The sequence below is a fragment of the Eurosta solidaginis genome, chromosome 3 (genome assembly GCF_040869045.1).
Source record: "Eurosta solidaginis isolate ZX-2024a chromosome 3, ASM4086904v1, whole genome shotgun sequence".
Taxonomy (NCBI): Eukaryota; Metazoa; Arthropoda; class Insecta; order Diptera; family Tephritidae; genus Eurosta; species Eurosta solidaginis.
Genome location: NC_090321.1, coordinates 225,696,848 through 225,719,486, shown reverse-complemented (window position 1 = coordinate 225,719,486; position 22,639 = coordinate 225,696,848). Strand labels below are relative to the sequence as shown.

The following is a 22,639-nucleotide window of genomic DNA, read 5'->3' as shown; positions in this document are numbered from 1 at the left end:
ATTACCTGAGACGGATAAAGCGATGAACTTTGGTAGATGGGTTGACCTTATGACGCAAAATAGAAAATTAGTAAAACTTTTAGACAATGGGCGTGGCACCGCCCAATTTTAAAAGAAGGTAATTTAAATGTTTTGCAAGCTGTAATTTGGCAGCCGTTGAAGATATCATGATGAAATTTGGCAGGAACGTTACTCTTATTACTATATGTGTTCTAAATAAAAATTAGCAAAACCCGATTGACGAACACGCGCACTTTAAAAAAAAATTTTTTTTGAGTCAAATTTTAACAAAAAATTTAATATCATTACAGTATATAAGTAAATTATGTCAACATTCAACTCCAGTAATGATATGGCGCAACAAAATACAAAAAAAAGAAAATTTCAAAATGGGCGTGGCTCCGTCGTTTTTCATTTAATTTGTCTAGAATACTTTTAATGCCTTAAGTCGAACAAAAATTTAACAATCCTTGTGGCATAACTTCTATGACGATAACTGTTTTCTGTGAAAATGAGCGAAATTAGTTGAAGCCACGCCCAATTTTTATACACAGTCGACCGTCTTTCCTTACGCTCGGCCGTTAACACGATAACTTGAGCAAAAAACGATATATCTGTACTAAACATAGTTCACGTACTTATCTGAAGTCACTCTATTTTGGTATAAAATATGGCCGAAATCCGACTATGACCACGCCCACTTTTCCGATATAAAAATTACGAAAAATTAAAAAATGCCATAATTCTGTACCAAATATCAAAAAAAGAGATGAAACATGGTAATTGGATTGGTTTATTGACGCAAAATATAACTTTAGAAAAAACTTTATAAAATGGGTGTGACACCTACCATATTAAGTAGAAGAAAATGAAAAAGTTCTGCAGGGCGAAATCAAAAGCCCTTGGAATCTTGGCAGGAATACTGTTCGTGGTATTACATATATAAATAAATTAGCGGTACCCGACAAATGATGTTCTGGGTCACCCCGGTCCACATTTTGGTCGATATCTTCGCAAATACAATTAAGGGTCACTCCCTTTTAAAACCCTCATTAATACCTTTCATTTGATGCCCATATCATACAAACACTTTCCAAGGCTACCCTAGGTTCATTTTGTGACAAATGATGAAGGAAAATCGTTCCCTAAAACTTCACCCTTGGTTTACAATTATCGGACTCATAATTAAGAGTGCTTCGAAAACATGTCAGAGGTGATTTAAAAAAAACGATAAAGATGCGTACAAATTTAATCAAATTTTTAAATTAAAAAATAAAATATTCAAATAAGACGAATTGATAGCTGAAGTAAGAGAGCAGAGACAAGTGGCTCCACTTTTTAGTATTACCATTTGCATGTATGCATGAAAAAGACAATTTTGTCTCCGAAGCTCTCAACTGAGTATGTAATGTTCGGTTACACCCGAAATTAGCCTTCCTTACTTGTTGAGTGTAAGAATTTGCGAGACGGCTCTTATCAGCTCACAATGTGTAATACATATTTTCACTGCTGGATAACTTTTCCAAGACGTTGATTTCACGCTTCTAGATAATTCTTATCTTAACCCAAGTACAACTTCTTATCAAATTGGCATTTGCAAATATTTAGCAACAATATAGGGCGACTTATCATATAATTTGAAATATCGAATTTTCGGTATATTGGAAATTTTTCTATGAAACGATTACATCTACAAAACGTAAGGTTTGTTGCTGGTTTAACTCAAATATATGAAGATAGTTCTACATCCAAAGCTTTTTATTGTTTTTGACATGTTAAGTTGAACCGTCTGTTCTAGCTAATAAGATATAAATCAGTTCTTCTTTCTACTTCAAATTTTTAGCAAAATGCGCTTTACATTCGCTTCAGTCCCGATACTATACTTCGGGGTTGTGTTCTCTATTATAGAACATGCTATATAAACAAAAGCAAAATGCCTTCATTTGATCAAATAGTATTAGATACTACAATGTGTACTCTCATTCCTGAATAAAACATTTTCTCATCAAAACACACTCATTTGTAAACTCTCATTCATTATCTTCTGGTCATTTTTTATTTTATTATTTTCATTAGTATATTTTGAATAAATACCCCGCAATCACCATAAATCTGTTTCAGTTGAAGGTTGACAGTAGTTCTAAACAAACGAGAGAAATCAACTTAAAAAGTTGATTTGTTGTGAAATTTTTGTAGATCTCGGAGAGAAATGACGACAGATAAAACTGTTGCTGAAATTGAATGGGTTAAAGGTACATTATTACCTGAGCTTTTAAAGAGCGATAATTTTAAAGAGGATAATGGGTTAAGTGATGTTATATATGAAAATGTTAAATTAGATAATGTAAAGGTAAAATTTATTGGCCCAGAAGAAGCTTTCATGCTAACGAGTTGTTATCGTGCTGTTATCACATTCGAGTACGCCGATGGTGGACCAAAAACAACAAAGCTGGTTGTCAAGGTGAGATAAGTTTTTGGCAATATTTGAATATAAAAATTGAGAAAGTGTTATATGTGATTGCATGTATTTTTATACGAGGAGACTAAAAAAAGTTCGATAACCTCAGCAGTAAAAAAACAATATTCCAAAAACTTCTGAAAATTATTTACATGTTTTTTTTTTTTATTTCTCTTTTTGCTGTTTTTTTTTTATTGTACTTATTTCTGGATGATAGTCAATTCCCTAGTATTAGTTTTGATTTAGCTTTTTTTTTTTTGTATCTAAGAAGAAAAGAAAATTGTTTGTTTTAAACGCCCTATTGTGGAGTAAAATGATTATGTGTTCGACGCTTCCTTTCCATGTATATATGTATATTTATTTGAAAGGGAAAAGCAATCTTCGTTTTCAGCTAGTAAACAATTAAATCTTCGTTTTTCGAGGGAAATAAAAAAAATTGTCGATGGAAAATTATCTTTTTTCGACCCTCACTAATTTTCATTGAAAAATATACTGGAAGAAGTTAAAAGGAATATTTTATAAAAACGATGCAATATAATTAAAATAAAGTAAACACTGTTATCATACGGGGAGACTAATAGAATTTCGACAGTTTCTATAGTAAAAAATTTAATATTTATTGTTAAGCTGCCGCAATTAGTCGGAAAATTAAGTACACAAATCTCCGCATTTTTATACTCAGTTGAGCAGAGCTCACAGAGCATATTAACTTTGATTGGATAATGGTTGGTTGTACAGGTATAAAGGAATCGAGATAGATATAGACTTCCATATATCAAAATCATCAGTATCGAAAAAACTTTTGATTGAGCCATGTCCGTCCGTCCGTCCGTCTGTCCGTTAACACGATAACTTGAGTACATTTTGAGGTATCTTGATGAAATTTGGTATGTAGGTTCCTGGGCACTCATCTCAAATCGCTATTTAAAATGAACGATATCGGAATATAACCACGCCCACTTTTTCGATATCGAAAATTTCGAAAACCAGAAAAAATGCGATAATTCATTGCCAAAGACAGACAAGGCGATGAAACTTGGTAGGTGTGTTGACCTTACGACGCAGAATAGAAAACTAGTAAAATTTTGGACAATGGGCGTTGCACCGCCCACTTTTAAAAGAAGGTAATTTAAAAGTTTTGCTCGTTGAAGGTATCATGATTAAATTTGGCAGGAACGTTACTAATATTACTATATGTATGCTTAATAAAAATTAACAAAATCGGAGAACGACCACGCCCACTTTAAACAAAATTTTTTTTTAAGTCAAATTTTAACAAAAAATTCAATATCTTTACAGTATATAAGTAAATTATGTCAACATTTGACTCCAGTAATGATATTGTGCAATAACATACAAAAATAAAATACAATTTCAAAATGGGCGTGGCTCCGCCCTTTTTCATTTAATTTGTCTAGGATACTTTTAATGCCATAAGTCGAACAAAAATTTACCAATCCTTGTGAAATTTGGTAGGGGCTTAGATTCTAGGACGATAACTGTTTTCTGTGAAAAAGGGCGAAATCGGTTGAAGCCACGCCCAGTTTTTTTACACAGTCGTCCGTCTGTCCTTCCGCTCGGCCGTTAATACGATAACTTGAGCAAAAATCGATATATCTTTACTAAACTCAGTTCTCGTACTTATCTGAAGTCACTTTGTATTGGTGTAAAAAATAGACCAAATCCGACTATCGATATCGAAAGTTACGAAAAATTAAAAAAATTCCATAATTCTATACCAAATACGAAAAAAGGGATGAAAAATGGTATTTGGATTGGTTTATTGACGCAAAATATAACTTTAGAAAAAAACTTTGTAAAATGTGTGTGACACCTACCATATTAAGTAGAATGAAATTCAAAATTTCTGCAGGGCGAAATCAAGGGCTTTGAATCTTGGCAGGAATACCGTTCGTGGCATTACATATATAAATAAATTAGCGGTACCCGACAGATGATGTTCTGGGTCACCCTGGTCCACATTTTGGTCGATATCTCGAAAACGCCTTCACATATACAACTACCACCACTCCCTTTTAAAACCCTCATCAATACCTTTCATTTGGTACCCATATCGTACAAACACATTATAGAGTCACCCCTGGTCAACCTTTATGGCGATATCTCGAAAAGGCGTCCACCTATAGAACTAAGGCCCACTCCCTTTTAAAATACTCATTAACACCTTTCATTTGATACCCATATCGTACAAACAAATTCTAGCGTCAGCCCTGGTCCTAGCGATATTCCTAAATGGCGTTCACCTATAGAACTATTACCAGCTCCCTCTTAAAATACTAATACCTTCCATTTGATACACATGTCATACAAACACATTCCAGGGTTACCCTAGGTTCATTTTCCTACATGGTGATTTTCCCTTATTTTGTCTCCATAGCTCTCAACTGAGTATGTAATGTTCGGTTACACCCGAACTTAGCCTTCCTTACTTGTTTTCTTATATTATTACATTTCTTTTGATATTTTTTTTATATTACTTCATTCAATTTTAATTCCTTAAACTTTTTTGCTTCTGAGAAAAAACAAATAAAAGCATTTCTGAAACGTCCTACGATTTTTCGGGATGTTCCAAAACTACGTGTGCATACTGGGACCAGAGAGTTTTGAACACCGTTTTTTCGAACAAGTCATATAAAACTTATAGAACGGTATATTTTTCCTGCTTTTTCGTCCCAGGTATACGTGGGCGCCGTATATACATTGGGGTGGTCTTATAATTCAAATAAACGATTTGTCCAAGGTCACCCCTTCAGATGGCAATAATTAGGCCAAAGATATCACACATAGATTATGATCCTGCTTAGAGACTTTTAAAGGATGTCACAGAGGAGTCAAAATGAAGATTTTTTTATGGAGAATACAAAATTTATATTAAATTGGTTGATTTCTAGTACCCAAAATCAATAATATAGCTGGCGATACATATAAATTTTGATCCCAATAAGAATGAGTTAAGGGGTGTCGCACGGTGATTAAAGTTCAGATTTTAATATATTAAATCTTAATAGAGCAATTTGTGTTAGTTTTCTCGTCAACACTTCAAACGCGTCACACTCTTAGCGAACTTTTGTTAGTCCACCCAGTGCTGGTATCTACATAGAAATACTCATTTAATTAGTAATCGCGGCACGCAATTCCGCTTACCTATGTATATATTTTTCTTAACTAATGTTATTAGCAGCGGCGGCCACCGTGGTGTGATGGTAGCGTGCTCCGCCTACCACACCGTATGCCCTGGGTTCACACCCCGGGCAAAGCAACATCAAAATTTTAGAAATAAGGTTTTTCAATTAGAAGAAAATTTTTCTAAGCGGGGTCGCCCCTCGCCAGTGTTTGGCAAGCGCTCCGGGTGTATTTCTGCCATGAAAAGCTCTCTGTGAAAACTCATCTGCCTTGCAGATGCCGTTCGGAGTCGGCATAAAACATGTAGGTCCCGGTCCCGTCCGGTCAATTTGTAGGGAAAAATCAAGAGGAGCACGACGCAAATTGGAAGAGAAGCTCGGCCTTAGATCTCTTCGGAGGTTATCACGCCTTACATTTTTTTTTATAATGTTATTAGCAAGTTAGGTTCACTTGTGTAATGAAAAGAAGTTTTATAATAACTGACCTTTTTTATTACATCGATTTAATTCGGGATAAAAAAAATGGTCTTCGTCTAAAAGTGTGTCGGAGCGTAAGCGAACCCTGGAAAGAATTGGGCAGGGAAAAACATACATCTATATTGGGTCCTAGGGCATATAGGAATGGATGAAAATAAAAACGGGGATGAGCTAGCTAAAAAGGACGCATCCCTCGAAACTTGCTCCGTAGACGTCCTAATTAGAGGGGGCGAAATTAAGAGAAAACTAGACATGCACATGATCGACCAAGCGGGAAAGGCGTGGAACCAAGCGAAGGACTGCAAACTGTCGAAGAGCATATGTAGGTTTTACAAACTTGGACTAACAAAGTTACTTCTATCATTAAAAAGAGAGGACTGTAGACGCATGATGAGTACTTTGACTGGACACTGCTTTCTGGAGCCACATAATTTTAAATTAGGCTTGGTCAGTGATAGCAGATGTAGGAAGTGCGGGTTGGAGGAGGAAACGATCGATCACGTTATGTGTTCGTGTATCGGCAGCTTTTAGGAGTGTTACAGCTGTCAGATCTAAAAGCAGGAAGTGGCTAGAAACCTTCTAATATTTGCCAAGACAGAATTATGTTATAAATATTTTTTATGGTTTTTAATAGGGTTCTTTAGTTTGGTCGTTAAACAAACTTCTGAACCCAGTCAGTATATGTTAGATCCTCATGGACCGATCAGTTTAACTTAACCTAACCTATACAACTTGTATGGAAAAACTGAAATCGCGTTTGATTATCTTTAAGCATTAAAATAAAAAACTGAAATTTTAACAGACCATGTTTTTGGATGTCCTGAACAACATTTTCACAATACTAAAAGGAATAAGCACGAAAACAAATACAAGCAGGATAGCCTAGTGCTTAAGGCTACAGCAGTTTTACCATGTAACTCGCGGAATCTCGGTGAAAACTTTGATAACATTACGAAATTGCCTGATGATGATTACGTGGCGGTTTTCGAAATGGTACCATCGCAATATGCCAGTAAATGTTTCTTTCTTTTCAGTTTCTCTTAAAAAAACATAATAATTGAATATATATTTAAGCCGGTGTTAAGCTCATGAATTCTTAAATATTAGGTATAAATTAAACACACTTATAAAAAAACAAACATAAGAAAGGAAAACAGAGTTTTTAGGTTTTGGGCACAGCCTAATGCATATAAAGCTATTACCAGAACTACTTTTTTCAAATTAATTATATTTGCTGGGAGATATTTAATGAATTTCATTTTAAAATTACAGAGAACACCAAATCTGCCTCAACATGCTTTCGAATCATTACAATTCGAAAAACTCTTCAGTAATGAAATTAACGCCTATAAAACTATTATGCCGGCACTTGAAAAATTTTCCCAACAAACTATTAATAAACCACGATTCTATTACGGAGATTTGGGTGAAAATTATGCAACATTGGTGTTACAAGACTTCGATATGGAAAATTGGCGTATTTGCAAACAAAAGGTGAATCTATCGTTGGGACACACGCTTGTGGCAAGTAAGTAAGCGAACAATAAAAAAAAACAATTTAGGGAGACTAAGGGCCAGATTATGTATGTGGCCATGACACTTTGCTTCGCAGTCACTGACTTTCCCACTCACCACTATATAACACCAGACATTTCACAAAAGCACTTATGTCTACTTTCACTCACTGAAGTGATTGAATACTCTTATATCATTAGAATGTTCGTTCACACGAGAAAATACGACTCGTCGCGCTTTACATAATTTTCCCCTAAGCTCGGCCGAAACCGAACATTATAGGTCTATGTGTAATATATTATGGCATCCCACGTAATTCAGGTCCTTTTTGTAAAAAATAGTAAGGTATCCTTAGGCTTACAAACTTTTATCAAGGGTTGAAAAGAAATTTTATAAAAACCGAATCATTTAGGAGGGCATTAAAATTTCCAATTCAGAATTGAATGTTTATGTAAAATCTTACTTACATATATAGCGTTGTTGCCTATATGTTACTTTTTAAAACTAACAATCATATTTTCAGGACTACTGTAAAAAATGGACGTGGGTTTCAGCTGAGTTCGCTTATTTTCATAGCAAACAGGTATCGACAGAGTTGCATTCGACCAGATTCCGCCATAAGTCAACATTTTGCTTACTGCATTGATGTTATTGTGAAAATATTTGCTAAAAGGTCGCGAGACAGCCCATTTTAAATTTTTTTTTTTGGGCGTGGTCTGTAGACGGATTCGTTCATTTTCACCAGATTTATATTTAATAGCAGAGCTGGCACTCCTCTTAAATTTCAATATGTTATCTCTAACACCCTTTGATTTATGATTTGTAAGATTTCAAAGTTAACTTTCGATGAGCAAACATCAAGATATAAAATACAAGCAGACATATTTCAAGTAAACGATATGCATTTCGTTCGGTGAGCAATCGCCTACGTCAAGTACGTAAACTTCTCACACGCTTTATCACGAATTAAAAAACGTTTACCAGTAGACCAAATCATTCTTGAGACGCATGACCTACTGTTAGTGACATTGGTCCAGAACCTGGAGCGGCCATCGTGTCTAAAATATCCGCTTTTAGAGCACAGATTTGGATATCATTTGTTTACCATTCACCGACCGAACATTGACCATTCATCGTAAATTATATACCATGGTCCGTAGTGCAAATCTACACATATTTAGTAGGCGAGCCTGTCGTCAAAGGAACGATATGTTTGTGTTAAATGGTTCCCGAGTTATTAGTGAATGAACGTCCGGATCTGGAGCCGGCAAGGACCACATAACTATGCATAACGCTTTTCAAAATCTTTGAGAAGTGCCTTCATCGCTAACAACAATAACCAACTGTTCATTCTTCACCCATTCTACTGTCTATCGCTTTGTCGTTCGCAAATTTAAGTAGAAATTTTTGGCAATATGTGACCGTTCACCGGTTCAGCGGTTCTACCAGCAGCTCTGACACTCCTCATCCCCATCAACTCAACTGGTTACAACTTTCCTCCACGGTATGTGTGTGTATATGTGACTGATATAACACTAGCAAGTACGTAATTGCCGTGCATCCGTTAACACAGTCTGATGAGCATAAACTGCAATTGGTGTACGGCTTTGTCGTACGCGGAACGGATTGGTATTGACGACGATTAAGGCCCAATCAGATTCAAGGGTTGTGTGGCGGAACCATTTCAAGGGGTAGCCAGCACAAACCAAAGCTTCTTCAATCCAATTTTTTACCTCACCTGCACGTTGCTAATTCTGTTTATTTAGCAGATGGAGCTCTGGCGATCCCAAATTCCTCACGGAAGGAGGTTCACTTTATCATATAATATCGCTGACAAAATGGTCGGAATACCACTACGGGTGCTATTTTACGGACCATACCATTACAATATCGATGAAGCTCCTATCCTGCTTATCGCTGTAAGAAGAATAAGAAGCAAAGCCCGATGATAATAACGCCAACTTAATTGATATCGCATAAATATTTCACAAAAATTTCAAAAACTACATACATATGTATGTACATTGCTTTTTAAAAAGCGTATAATCAATAAAGACTAAAACCCTAATAAATTATTCTTACACAGTTAGAAATCTTGGCACATTTCACGGCATTGGCTTTGCTCTGAGACACAAAAATCGTGCAGAATTTGATCGCATCACAAAGGACTTGAAAGAGACACGTTATGAAAGGAAAACTATACATCCTAATTTTCAAATTCAAATCACAACTAGCGCTGAGCGCGTTGTTATTGCAACAAAAAAATATCAACCTCATGTAGATTCGGAGTTTTTGGAACGATACAAACGACTTACCCAAGAATATGTGTTGTTTGGGCGTCAGATGGTGAAACCAGTAGAGCCTTTCGTAACTTTATGCCATGGAGACTATTTGCGCAATAATATAGCCTTCAAATACTCAGAGGTGAGTATCAACAATACATTAGCTAGATATGATATCGGTGAGTTTGGTAATTCTCTACTTTAGTTCGCAACTGCTAAAACTCGTCCAAAAATATCGGGAGAGATGGCAAAAGACGCGCTTTGGACCCAGTATCACGAATCCGAAAGCGGAAATTGAAAATTGTATTTCTTTCCGGAGATTTTGCAAACAAAATTTAAAATTTACGTTTGGTTTTGTAATTTTGATGATTTTGTTTTATACACAAAAAAAAAATGTGGGTAAACCGGTGTTGAACCCGCCCAGGGTAATTTTTTATAAGCACGGCCGAAGGCCCCCAAAGCAGAAAGGTGCTCTGCGCAAAAAGACTATGTATCCCACCCCCGGTTTCGGAGCGCTCCGCCGCCATTTTTATTTTTTTTGGAAATATCTTTTGACAGAAATAAACTTTTTAATTTCCGCTTTCGGATTCGTGGTCCTGGGCCCAAAACGCGTCGTTGCACACCTCTCCCGGTATTTTGGACGAGTTTTGGCAGTTGTGAGCTAAAGTAAAGAATTACCGTTAGTTTATATATTTTATTGATTCTCTTGTAGAACAGTGAAGAGCCAAATGATTCTCTAACGTTCGATCTACAAACGATGCGTCTTTGTTCGCCCATGTTGGACTTTGTTACATTTTTGTCATTGTCTTGCTACACTGCTACGCGATATGAGTATTTTGATCAAATATTCGAAGAATATTATAACCAATTAACAAAGACGTTTAAAGAGAATACGGAAGTTGCTGAAACTCCTGATTATTTGAGGTTAGTGAAGAATAGAAAACCCAAATTTTAATTACATAAACTTTTATTCTTCTCTTTCTTCAGCCCTGAATCTTTGCTGAGCGAATACAGGCGCTATCTGCCATGCGGTCTCAGTTCTGCCAGCTTCTTCCTAATGCAGCTAGTAGAGCCGCTTCAACTTACGTCGGAAGAATTTATAATGCGCAAGCTTAGTCTAGAGGAACAACGACAAGACGTATTGACTCGTGGTGGCGAAGTCGTCGATCGTGAGTTATCAAATCAAATGAAAGAGTTATATGACTTTGTGCAAAAGAATGGTCTAAATATATTTAAGAGTTTTGATTATGTTTGAAATAAAGCTGACGAACACAACTGGAGATGTAATGAATTGATTTTGCAATTTAGATATTACAGATTGTGATGAAAGTGGTAATAAAGGAAAACTATAGACCTTACCCCGATCTTAGTGAAAAGTAGAATAAAATGAAAAACACTCCCGAAGTTTGTCAGAAGAGTGGACCGGGGCCATGCGAGATTTAGATTTGGTGACTTTACAATTCCTTTAGCTCAATTAACATAACTATGTCCAAGAAGAGGTGTAGTGTAAACAGCCAACAATTTAATCCCAGATATTTAAATCAGTCTGATATGCTACCCTGCTACAAAAATAGTCTAATGTTCATCAACACATAAATATGCATTTGATAATTAATGCTGACATAGCCATTAAAACAGGTGTGTTGTACAACACACAACCAAACAAATTTGAATTCCAGCAAATTTGCAAGGTATGCATTTCCCATAGAAGTCGCAGCAGAACACAGATGTGTAGGTACATATTTTGTGTCGAGTTGTATGTAGGTATGTAAGTATGTATGCTTAAGGTAGATATGCATGTAAGTATGTATGCTTAAATGTAAATATGTATGTAAGAATATGTTTAGAATAATTTAATATAAATAAGCTGAAATATTTGAATAAAGACACATTCGAAATTCACTCATCAACGTCTCAACACTTTTCATTCATTTTTAACCTTTTATATGACGATCCTGCCTATGATTCTACTGGCTGAATTTTCAGCCTAATTTCATAGCTGGCAAGGATTTTACTGGCTGATTACAGCCTAAGCCTTGTAAAAGAAGCAAATGATGTTTAGCAATTTTTACGATAATTTACGGGCTTTATAATCGAACTGATGCAGGAGCACTAGATATGACCAATTTGGAGCACTCAAGAATGACACCATTTAGCAATTTATGGGCTTTATAATCGAACTGAACATTTAGCAATTTTTATGATAATTTACGGGCTTTATAATCGAAATAATGCAGGAGCAGTGGATATGACCAGTGAAAATATTGATATTACCTTGGAAGGAACTGACCACATCAGGAATAAACTGGCAACTTAAGTATAATACGTATATTAGATTAGTTTTAACAATTTAAAAATTATTGTTGGGCAGGAAAATATTCGGGCAACCTAACGGCTGCCTATTGACAAGCAAAAATTATATTTTTGCTGTAAAATTTTTTTTTTCTCCTACTTATTGAATTATGTTCCCAGAAGAGGACATACAAAATCAAAATCAGTTTGACCAAATTAAGGAAAAATAGTTACAAAAATAAAAAACCGAATCCAACAATGTAAACATTAGGGTGTTTAAAATACAATTTTGTTAAAAAGTTTAAATTTTAAAATTATGGAAAGATCAAGAAAAATTAAAAGTTATGTAAAAGGCCTACTTGAGGACCTTACAAATGAAATTAAAATTGTAGATGAGGAAAAAACTCTGATTTGGTTGAAAAGTCATTGGAAACTTATTGAGATGCCTGGGGAACCAACAATATGGAATGTTAGGAACCCACTCGCAACAGCAGCTGAAGAGATATATAGATGGGAAGTAAAATTTATGGGAAGAACAGATTAAAATATTGGAAAAATTTTTTAATAAAGGAAAAAAAACCACAAAAAAAAAATTTTCCTGTCTGCATATTTTTTACGATGGGAGGTCAAGAATCAAAAATAGAAAAACCAACGGCAAACGTTGTAAACTCAGTCCAAGTAGTAGATCATACTGAGGCCCTAGATACTATCAAAATCATGCTTCTAATAATCTGCGTAGTCAGTTGCATCAGTTTGTTTCTGAAACTCTACTCAACCCATAATAAATTCCTAAAAAAGCGATATGCTAGCCGCGCAGACAGTTTAAATAAGGTTTAACTAAATTTTAACTGCCATCCCAAATGGGCAAATTGGAAGATATCGTTAAACTACTCATAGAAGAAAAAACGATAGGAGAAAAGTCTTACAAATGTATTAATAAAAATACAAAAGTTAAGGCAGAAACAGTAGTAAAGCATCTTAAAATAATAGTTGAAGCATTTAACAAAATAGGAAAAATAATTCAACAGTTAAATGGTAAACTCGACGGCAATCGAAAAGACTAAGCATATCAAATTTTTTCCAGCATTAGAGACAAATTGGTGTCCTCACTGGCAAGATATGATATAGAATTCATAGTACCAACGAGTTTCAAGAAGGAAATAGAAATAGACTATAGCACATTCCTTCTGGAGTCAGCATCCGACTTAGAAAAGGAACCAGAAGTAGAACAAAAGGAAAAAGAAAAACAGGAACAAAAAGAAATTTTAACAGCGACGCCAAAGTACCAAATAAGAAAAGACAAAATTGCTCAAACCACAGTAGAATTCTTAAAAACGGCTTCGTCAATTCTACCTGAGTTTGATGGTAAACATGAGAACTTACATAGCTTCTTAGACGCACTAGATATCCTAGAACAAATTAAGGATACTCACGAGACCATAGCAGTCTCCATGATAAAACAAAGCTCAAGGGAACAGCTAGAAACCTTTTGAGCACTGAAAATTCAATACTAGCAATAAGGCAAAAGTTGAGTTCAGCAATTAAAGGTGAATCTGTAGAAGTTTTGACGGCAAAACTCCTAATCGTCCAACAGCGCAGTAAAACAGCTAACCAGTACACTGCCGAAATCGAAAAATGAACAAAATCGTTGGAAGGTGCTTACATATCAGACGGTCTTGCACCTGATGTGGCAACCAAATATGCCACTCAATCAGCTGTAAAAGCCATGTGTAAAAACTCGGCTAACGAAAGAGTAAAACTGATAATGCAAGCAGGAAGGTTCACAACTATGAACGAGGCTATTTCAAAATTCGCGAATAGCTGTACTGAAGTCACCCAATACAGTGTTACGCCTGACGCGCTCCCAAGGTAATTACCGAGGTAACTTCCGAAGAAGCTACCAAAATAATAATGATCGAAGTAACCAAAACCGAAGATATTACGGTAACACTAACAGATATAATAACAACAGTAGTAATAGACAAAATAATAATATACAAAGACATAATTTTGGAGGTCAGTCAAGATCATCCAATCAGAGTAACGCAAGCAATCTCCGTAATATAAACCAACAGGAAAACCAGCAAACTCCACTCCAACAGTAAATTCTAACGGTAATAAAATATGCACATTCAACTTGCATCTAAACAGCTACATATCTTCCAATACTACCCTAAATAAGTCAACTTCGACGTTCCTGATAGATACAGGAGCGGATATCTCAATAATAAAGAAGGGTCAAATTGACAGTAATGTCACAATAAATAACTCACAGATCACAGATTTAAAAGGTATTGGCCGAGGCATAACAAGCACACTTGGATCACTAAAAGCAGATCTAACAGATGATAGTCTTTTAATACGACATAAATTTCACATAGTAGAAGAGAATTTCCCAATCCCATGTGATGGAATTTTGGGACTCGACTTCATTAAAAAATATAATTGCATTTTAGATTATAATAAAAATGGGGACAGCTTAATACTACGACCATATGACTACCCAGAAGATATAGTTATACAAATGACAAATAAACCAACAATTAATAGCATTACAATACCCGCAAGAGCCGAAGTAATTAGACAGGTTCATATCAATAGTCACAAAAGCGAACTATTAGTACCTCATCATGAATTGACGAATGGCATTTTTGTAGCCAACACGATAGTAAACTCAAATCAAGCTTTAATAGGAATAATAAATACAACAGATAAACATGCAATCATTCAAGATTATGACATCAAAACAGAAAGTTTAGAGGATTATGTAATAATTGAAAATACACCTCACTGTAAAGCTAATAATAAAGAAAAGTTAGAAAGATTGAATAAAAATTTCCCACCATTCGCTAGTAAATCACTCAACACATTATGCTCAGAATTCGTTGATATATTCTCATTAGAAACAGAACCAATTACGACCAACAACTTTTACAAACAAAAGTTGCATCTGAAGGATGTATATTAAAAATTATAGACTACCCCAAGCACATAAGAATGAAATAAATAAACAAGTAAATAAACTAATTCAAGATGATATTGTTGAACCATCAACCTCAGAGTACAATAGCCCTATTTTATTGGTACCTAAAAAATCTCTTCCGGGCAAAGAAGAAAAAAGGTGGAGATTAGTTGTTGATTTCAGACAAATAAATAAAAAATTAACAGCTGATAAATTCCCTTTGCCTAGAATAGATGATATTCTGGATCAATTGGGAAGAGCGAAATATTTCTCATGCCTAGATTTAATGTCAGGATTTCACCAAATAGAACTCAGCCCAGAATCAAGAGATATAACATCCTTTACAGCGGACAACGGTACTTATCGTTTCAAGAGATTACCTTATGGCCTCAAAGTAGCGCCAAACTCATTCCAGAGGATGATGACATTGGCATTCGCAGGTCTAAAACCATCACAAGCATTCTTATACATGGACGATTTAGTCGTATTAGGATGCTCTGAAAAACATATGATTAAAAATTTACGGGATGTATTCTCCACATGTAGAAAATATAATATAAAATTACATTCGGACAAATGTCTATTTTTCAGCCAAGAAGTCACTTATCTTGGACATAAATGCACAAGTACTGGAATTTTACCACACCCAAGCAAATTTAAAATTGTTCAAAATTACCCAACTCCCATAAATGCCGATGAAGCAAAAAGATTTGTGGCATTTTGCAATTATTATAGAAGATTCATACCAAATTTCGCGGAATACACCAGGATTCTAACAAGACTTAGTAAGAAAAATGTAATTTTCAATTGGACAGACGACTGCGAGAAATCTTTTAATTACCTAAAAAATGCATTAGTTAGTCCAAATATCCTACAATATCCCAATTTGATAAAGAGTTCTTTATTACAACCGACGCAAGTGGTTATGCTTGCGGTGCTGTGCTAAGCCAAGAATATGAAGGAAAACAATTACCCATTGCCTATGCCTCAAGATCATTTACAAAAGGCGAAATAAACAAAGCCACAATCGAAAAAGAATTAGCGGCCATACATTGGGCAATTATATATTTTAGACCATATGTTTATGGCAGAAAATTCACAGTGAAAACGGATCATCGACATTTAACGTATTTATTCTCAATGAAAAACCCTTCATCTAAATTAACTGGAGTCAGGTTAGATTTGGAAGAGTATGACTTTGGGGTTGAGTACATAGCCGGAAAAGAAAATTACGTGGCAGACGCTCTGTCACGAATAGATATCAATGATTTGAAAGAAATGTCAGTACAGGCATGTAAAAAATTGAAAGTCACGACAAGATCGCAAACTAAAAAGAATTCCAGTAATAACAGTAATAGAAATGAATAGAAGAAAAGTCACAAAGAGAACCCTATAATATACGAAGCGCTTAATAAATGTGAAGTAAAAAGACTAGTCCAGCACGTTTTCGATCCTCCGAAATTATATTTCAAAAAAGGAAAGAAAATTTGTAGTGAAATATATATAGAAAATCAAATTGTTGAGGCGAAGATTGACTTAGGCCAATTCTTTACCAGGCCAATGGAAAAAGCCGGCAATTTGGGAATTAAGAAAATACAGTTGTCCTTAGGAGACAAATTGTTTAATTATACTCGAGTAGACACATTTAAGGAAATAGGTACCAAAGTTCTCAAAAATTTAACTATTGCATTAACTCCGGAGGTTGTGCATGTGACGGAAAATTATAAAATTAAAAAGATTCTTCAAAAATATCACGATGATCCTGTTAATGGTGGCCACCCAGGAATCAATCGTACAACTAATAAAATAAGACAAAAATATTATTGGAAAAATATGAAAAATGATATAAGAAAATATATAAAGAAATGCGATAATTGCAATAAAAATAAAATTTATAAAATTTTCAAAGAACCAATGATTTTGACTGAAACACCACCAAAGGCGTTCGAAACAGTAAAAATAGATACAATTGGACCTTTACCAAGATCATTAAATGGAAACGAATACGCTGTCACTCTAATATGTGATTTGACTAAATACTTAACTGCAATTCCTATACAGAGCAAACATGCAAAAACAGTAGCCAGAGCCATATTCGAGAATTTCATATTAATTTATGGAAGTATGAAAACAATAATAACGGATATGGGATCTGAATATAAAAATAGCCTGTTTGAAGAACTATGTAAACTTCTCAATATTGAACACAAAACATCTACGGCGTATCACCACAAAACTTTAGGCACTGTTGAACGTAGCCATAGAACTTTCAATAAATATGTGCGTTCATACATATCCATTAACAAAGATGACTGGGATGAATATCTCAAATATTTTGCATACTGTTACAATACTACCCCATCTACAGTCCATAACTATTGTCCATTCGAATTGATCTTTGGCAAAAAACCCCAGACTTACGAATTTTTACAAGAAAATACGGTAAGCCCATTGTACAATTATGAGGCTTACGATAAAGAAATTAAATATAGGTTACAAATAGCACAGGATAGAGCCTTTAAATTAGTAAAAGAGGCTAAAGAAAAACAAAAGATTAGTTATGATAAAAATATTCACTATAAGGAAATAAATATAGGAGATGTAGTGTTAGTAAAAAATTAATCAGGACATAAGTTAGATAATAGATATAAAGGGCCCTTCAGAGTAGTAAATATCGATGAAAACAACAATTTTACATTAATTCCCTATAAGGTAGAAGAAATCGATGAATATAATAATTATACTCTAATACCCTATAAAGAAGAAACTACTAATAATAAAAATAATGACACTTTAATCCCATCTGGAATAGAAAATGAGGATAAGCAAACATTTCTCAGTAACATTGAGAATAGCAATATCATAAATAATAAGACAATAAAAATACACAAAAATAGACTTAAATTAGTAGAATAAGAAAATGTTTAGCCTACAAACATAAATAACAAAAGTAGAATTAATTTATAAAAATAGAATGCTCATGCATTCTCCAAATGCATAAGCATTCTGAAAAAAAGGGAGATGTAGTGTAAACAGCCAACAATTTAATCCCATATATTTAAATCAGTCTAATATGCTACCCTGCTACAAAAATAGTCTAAATGTTCATCAACACATAAATATGCATTTGATAATTAATGCTGACATAGCCATTAAAACAGGTGTGTTGTACAACACACAACCAAACAAATTTGAATTCCAGCAAATTTGCAAGGTATGCATTTCCCCTAGAAGTCGGAGCTCAACACAGATGTGTAGGTACATATTTTGTGTCGAGTTGTATGTAGGTATGTAAGTATGTATGCTTAAGGTAGATATGCATGTAAGTATGTATGCTTAAATGTAAATATGTATGTAAGAATATGTTTGGAATAATTTAATATAAATAAGTTGAAATATTTGAATAAAGACACATTCGAAATTCACTCATCAACGTCTCAACACTTTTCATTCATTTTTAACCTTTTATAGAGGAACCTATATTAGAAGGACACTCGCAGAGGAAGTTCGTGACCCTTTCTCTTTCCCCGCAGTCAACATGTGCATCCTCCATTGTAAGTAAACCCATATTCTACGTGTTTCTTCGCGTGTTACCCCATTGGCCATTGCCCTAATGTTATGGAAATGATTCTGATGGTTTCTTCTGCTGCTAACTGTATCGTCCTCTTAAGTGTATCTGATTACCTTAGAGGATGTAATCGGGGAGTTAGGTGCCTAAACGCTGTGCCTGGCTGTTCTTGGCTGGCTAAGGATATGCGCATTCTAGCCCTCTTATTGAATTTTATAGTAGGAAACCCCAGGCTCTTTCGATAATCTTCTTCCGCCTTTAAGATGCTTGCTGACTTTGGAGGAGCGATGGAGAGTGTGAGTCTGCTCCGACGAAACAATAATACCCCAAAGTTTTTATCAAAGCGCTTATTGGTCCTTCGGTCACAACCTAAGAGCTTGAGTCACCTCCAAGGAGATTTGGGCCGACTTTCTCTCCAAACTTGAGATATGTTACTCAAAATTTTCCTTCAAATCGATGGGATCTGTTGTCTTGTTGTTATGTCCCTTCATGCGGATTTCAAATGCCAGATATACATTCGAGGGGTTTGCCAAGTCACTTACAAAGGCGGCCCCATTTTTGCAAAAATTTTGTGTGGAAGATTAATTTATGATATTACTTGTCCTAAGGCATGCACAAACAGCGTAAGCTCAGTTTAAGCACAAATTTAATAATAAGGGGCTAATGGCTTCAAATACATAGTACGGTCGTCTACCTGCGTATCACCACCTTCTAGGACATTCCATCCGTTTCTGAAGAACGTACTTTATCATCAGGTATATCATGTTGCTGCACCCGCTGTAACCACAAAATAAATCCCTTGAAGCTTAACGGCAGCATTACAGATGTAAGCAGTCTTTTTCCGGATATGAATCCTGCCCTAATCTACTTAACCCTCTGGGCGGTTAAGGCTCATCATCTCTTTCTTTACTAGGTAATTTAAGATCAGATTGGGCTACAGATGTCTCAGCTTAGGACAGTCAACTTGAACACCTCTACATTTTGTTTCATATATACAGTGATAATGTCTTCCGGTTATTTGACAAAATCTCCAGGTAAGGAAGATATCGACCCAGAATAAGTCACCTGGGTTTTTTGATACATCCTAAAAATGGTCAGCCACAATACTTGGACTCTCATACGACTATGCGCTGTTAACACTTCCACGAAAATAGCGAGGTGAACTTTAGTGGTTCGGTGGGCTTTAGTAGTTGAGCTGAGCCAAATAGAGAGAATTATCACAACTCGTTGTTAAAGATAAAGTATTTCAATGGCCCCGCGAAATATGAATGTCCCTACCGATAGTAGGTGTACAGTATGTTGGTTCACATTAGTCGAACCCTTTACGAACATATACTATTTATACGTAGATCCCGTTGCCATTGCTCATTAGCTTTTAATTTGGTTGGCGAAATTCGTTCTCACATCATCTTAATTATACTCGCTCAGATTTAGCACTGTCCGAAAGTATGCACCCTGGGAACCCACAAGTTAGTATACTCTAAGAACACTTGATATTTATGAGCCGGTATTTTGTGATTGCACGTTTGAGTAGGCTGGCCTACTCGTTCGAAGGTCTCGTTCTTAACTCCCTCCCACACTTAAGACAGCGTGGCCCGGGTAGCTAACTTAAGTATGGTTTGAACGTTGGTCATCACGCTGTGGGTTATAGTTTTTGTAGGACTTTGCCTCGGTGTGATACGTTTTGTTTTTAAATCTTTCCATAAATGAGTTCGCCCATTTATAACATTATTTAGTAATCTACCTGGCAAATATCATTCCGATTACTCTATTTTAAACTATTTATTGAGTTCCAGTCCGTTCATTTTGTTATTGTTTAATCTATATTTATTTGATTGGCATATTAGCTGCGCCACGATATTCATTAAGTTCCATGGAAATTGCATATGTCTGTTCGGAAATATGTATAACAATATATATGGGGGTTTGCGAATATCCAAAATTTCGAACTATTCGTAGCGAATCGAATCGAATTATTCGATTTGAGGTTCGATCCGAATTTTCTAAGTGTTCCAATTATTCGAATATTTCGAATGTCAAATTTGACTGCAAGCCTTGTCATATGAATGAAAACGGCTTTCCATTGGACGTCAGTTGAGTTTGCCGTCTGATTTGACTACGAAGTAAATATTACGAAAAAGGAGAAAATGGATATTTTGACACTAAAAGATCATATACCGTTTTGTGGGAAATAATGAAACTGGTTGTGAAATTAAATGCAGACATTATTTTAGGTTAGGTTTTGACTATACGCTTGATTTGGGTCAGTTATGTGACATAATGGAAATTGCTTTGACAAAAAAGAAATCAAGAGCTCAGTTGTATGCAATTTTTTAGGTCAGTTATTTTGACGTAACGCAAAGCAAGCATTACTTATTTGTTCTTATTTTTTATTTTTCTAAGAGCCGTTTTCACCATCTCTAGTCAAATAAGAATTTATCTGAACCATAGCAAACGTTTAGATAGCTTCATTTGACAATTTTGGTTCAACAAAACCTATGGTAAATAAACGAAAGCCAACAAAAAAGCTGATTTTTATTTCCTTTATATTAGGTCGGTTGAATGTTTGTACGCATTTTCAATACAAATCTTGCAATCGATCTTTAAGTAACTTCTCATTAAGCTACAAACGTGAAACCTCAAATATAGGTTAAGACACCGTGACAATGCAACAAAAGGGTGGAAAATCCGTTAGGTGGCGCACGGATCGAAATAATTAGATGAGAGCTTAAACCTGCTTTAGGTAATTCTCGACGAGCTAGAGACTTGAAATTTCAAACTTGATTCAAAGGACGATGACAGTTTAAAACGCATAATGAAAAGTTTCTCTAGGGGGCTCACGGATCGAGATATGTAGAAAAATCGTTACAGAACGGAGAATTGAGCTACAAACGTGAAACTTCACAGATAGGTTGAGACATCGAGACAGTGCAACAAAGATTAAAAAAAAATCCGATAGATGGCGCACGAAACGAAATCATTAGATAAGAATTTTGAAATTTGGAGTTTTGAGATCGGTTTTTAAGTAACTTCTTGGTGAGCTAGAGACTTGAAATTTCAAACCTAATTCAGAGGCCGATGACAGTATAAAACGCATAACTAAAAGTTTCGCTAGGGGCGCACGGATCGAGATATTTAGAAAAATCATATGGAACGGATGGGATCTTGCGATCGATTTTTAAGTAACTTCTCATTTAGCTACAAACGGAAAACTTCAGATATAGGTTAAGACACCGGGACAAAGGAAAAAAATGAGAAAAAAATTCCGTTAGGTGGCGCACGGATCAAAATAAGATGAGAATTTGAAAAGCTTTGAATTTTGATAAAGATTTTTAAGTAACTTCTCATTGAGCTACAAACGTGAAACTTCACAGATAGGTTGAGACATCGAGACAATGCTACAAAAAGATACGGTAGATGGCGCACGAATCGAAATAATTAGATAAGAATTTGAAAATTTGGAATTTTGAGATCGGTTTTAAGTAACTTCTTGGTGAGCTAGAGACTTGAAATTTCAAACCTAATTCAGAGGCCGATGCCAGTATAAAATGCATAACAAAAAGTTTCGCTAGGGGGCGCAGGAATCGAGATATTTAGAAAAATCGTACGGAACGGATGGGATCTTGCGATTGATTTTTAAGTAACTTCTCATTGAGCTACAAACGTGAAACTTCACAGATAGGGTTAAGACACCGTGACAAAGGAACAAAAGGGGGAAAAATTCCGTTAGGTGGTGCACGGATCAAAATATTTAGATGAGAATTTGAAAAATTTTTAATTTTGATAAAGATTTTTAATTTTAAGTAACTTCTCAAAGACAATGCAACAAAATGGTAAAAATTCCGTTAGGAAAATTTGGAAATTGGGAATTTTCAGATTGATAATATTGCTGAGCTTCGATTTTAAAATTTTGACCTAGAAATTGTAAAAATAATTATAGTA

General features: G+C 35.1%; 1 protein-coding gene across 1 annotated transcript; it reads left to right on the top strand.

The window, feature by feature from the left end:
* Window positions 1–2,102: 2,102 nt before the first annotated feature.
* On the top strand, window positions 2,103–11,155 carry LOC137246997 (uncharacterized). Its single transcript, XM_067778063.1, has 5 exons — window positions 2,103–2,461; window positions 7,351–7,606; window positions 9,680–10,017; window positions 10,588–10,799; window positions 10,863–11,155. The coding sequence occupies exons 1-5, from the start codon at window positions 2,210–2,212 to the stop codon at window positions 11,128–11,130; spliced, it is 1,326 nt and encodes a 441-aa protein (XP_067634164.1). The 5' UTR covers window positions 2,103–2,209; the 3' UTR covers window positions 11,131–11,155.
* The last annotated feature ends 11,484 nt before the right edge of the window (window positions 11,156–22,639 follow it).

Coding starts and splice junctions, on each gene's coding strand:
- LOC137246997 (XM_067778063.1), top strand. CDS start 2,210: ATGACGACAGATAAAACTGTTGCTGAAATTGAATGGGTTAAAGGTACA. Junction 10,018..10,587: donor TAGCCTTCAAATACTCAGAG/GTGAGTATCAAC, acceptor ATTCTCTTGTAG/AACAGTGAAGAGCCAAATGA. Junction 10,800..10,862: donor GAAACTCCTGATTATTTGAG/GTTAGTGAAGAA, acceptor CTCTTTCTTCAG/CCCTGAATCTTTGCTGAGCG.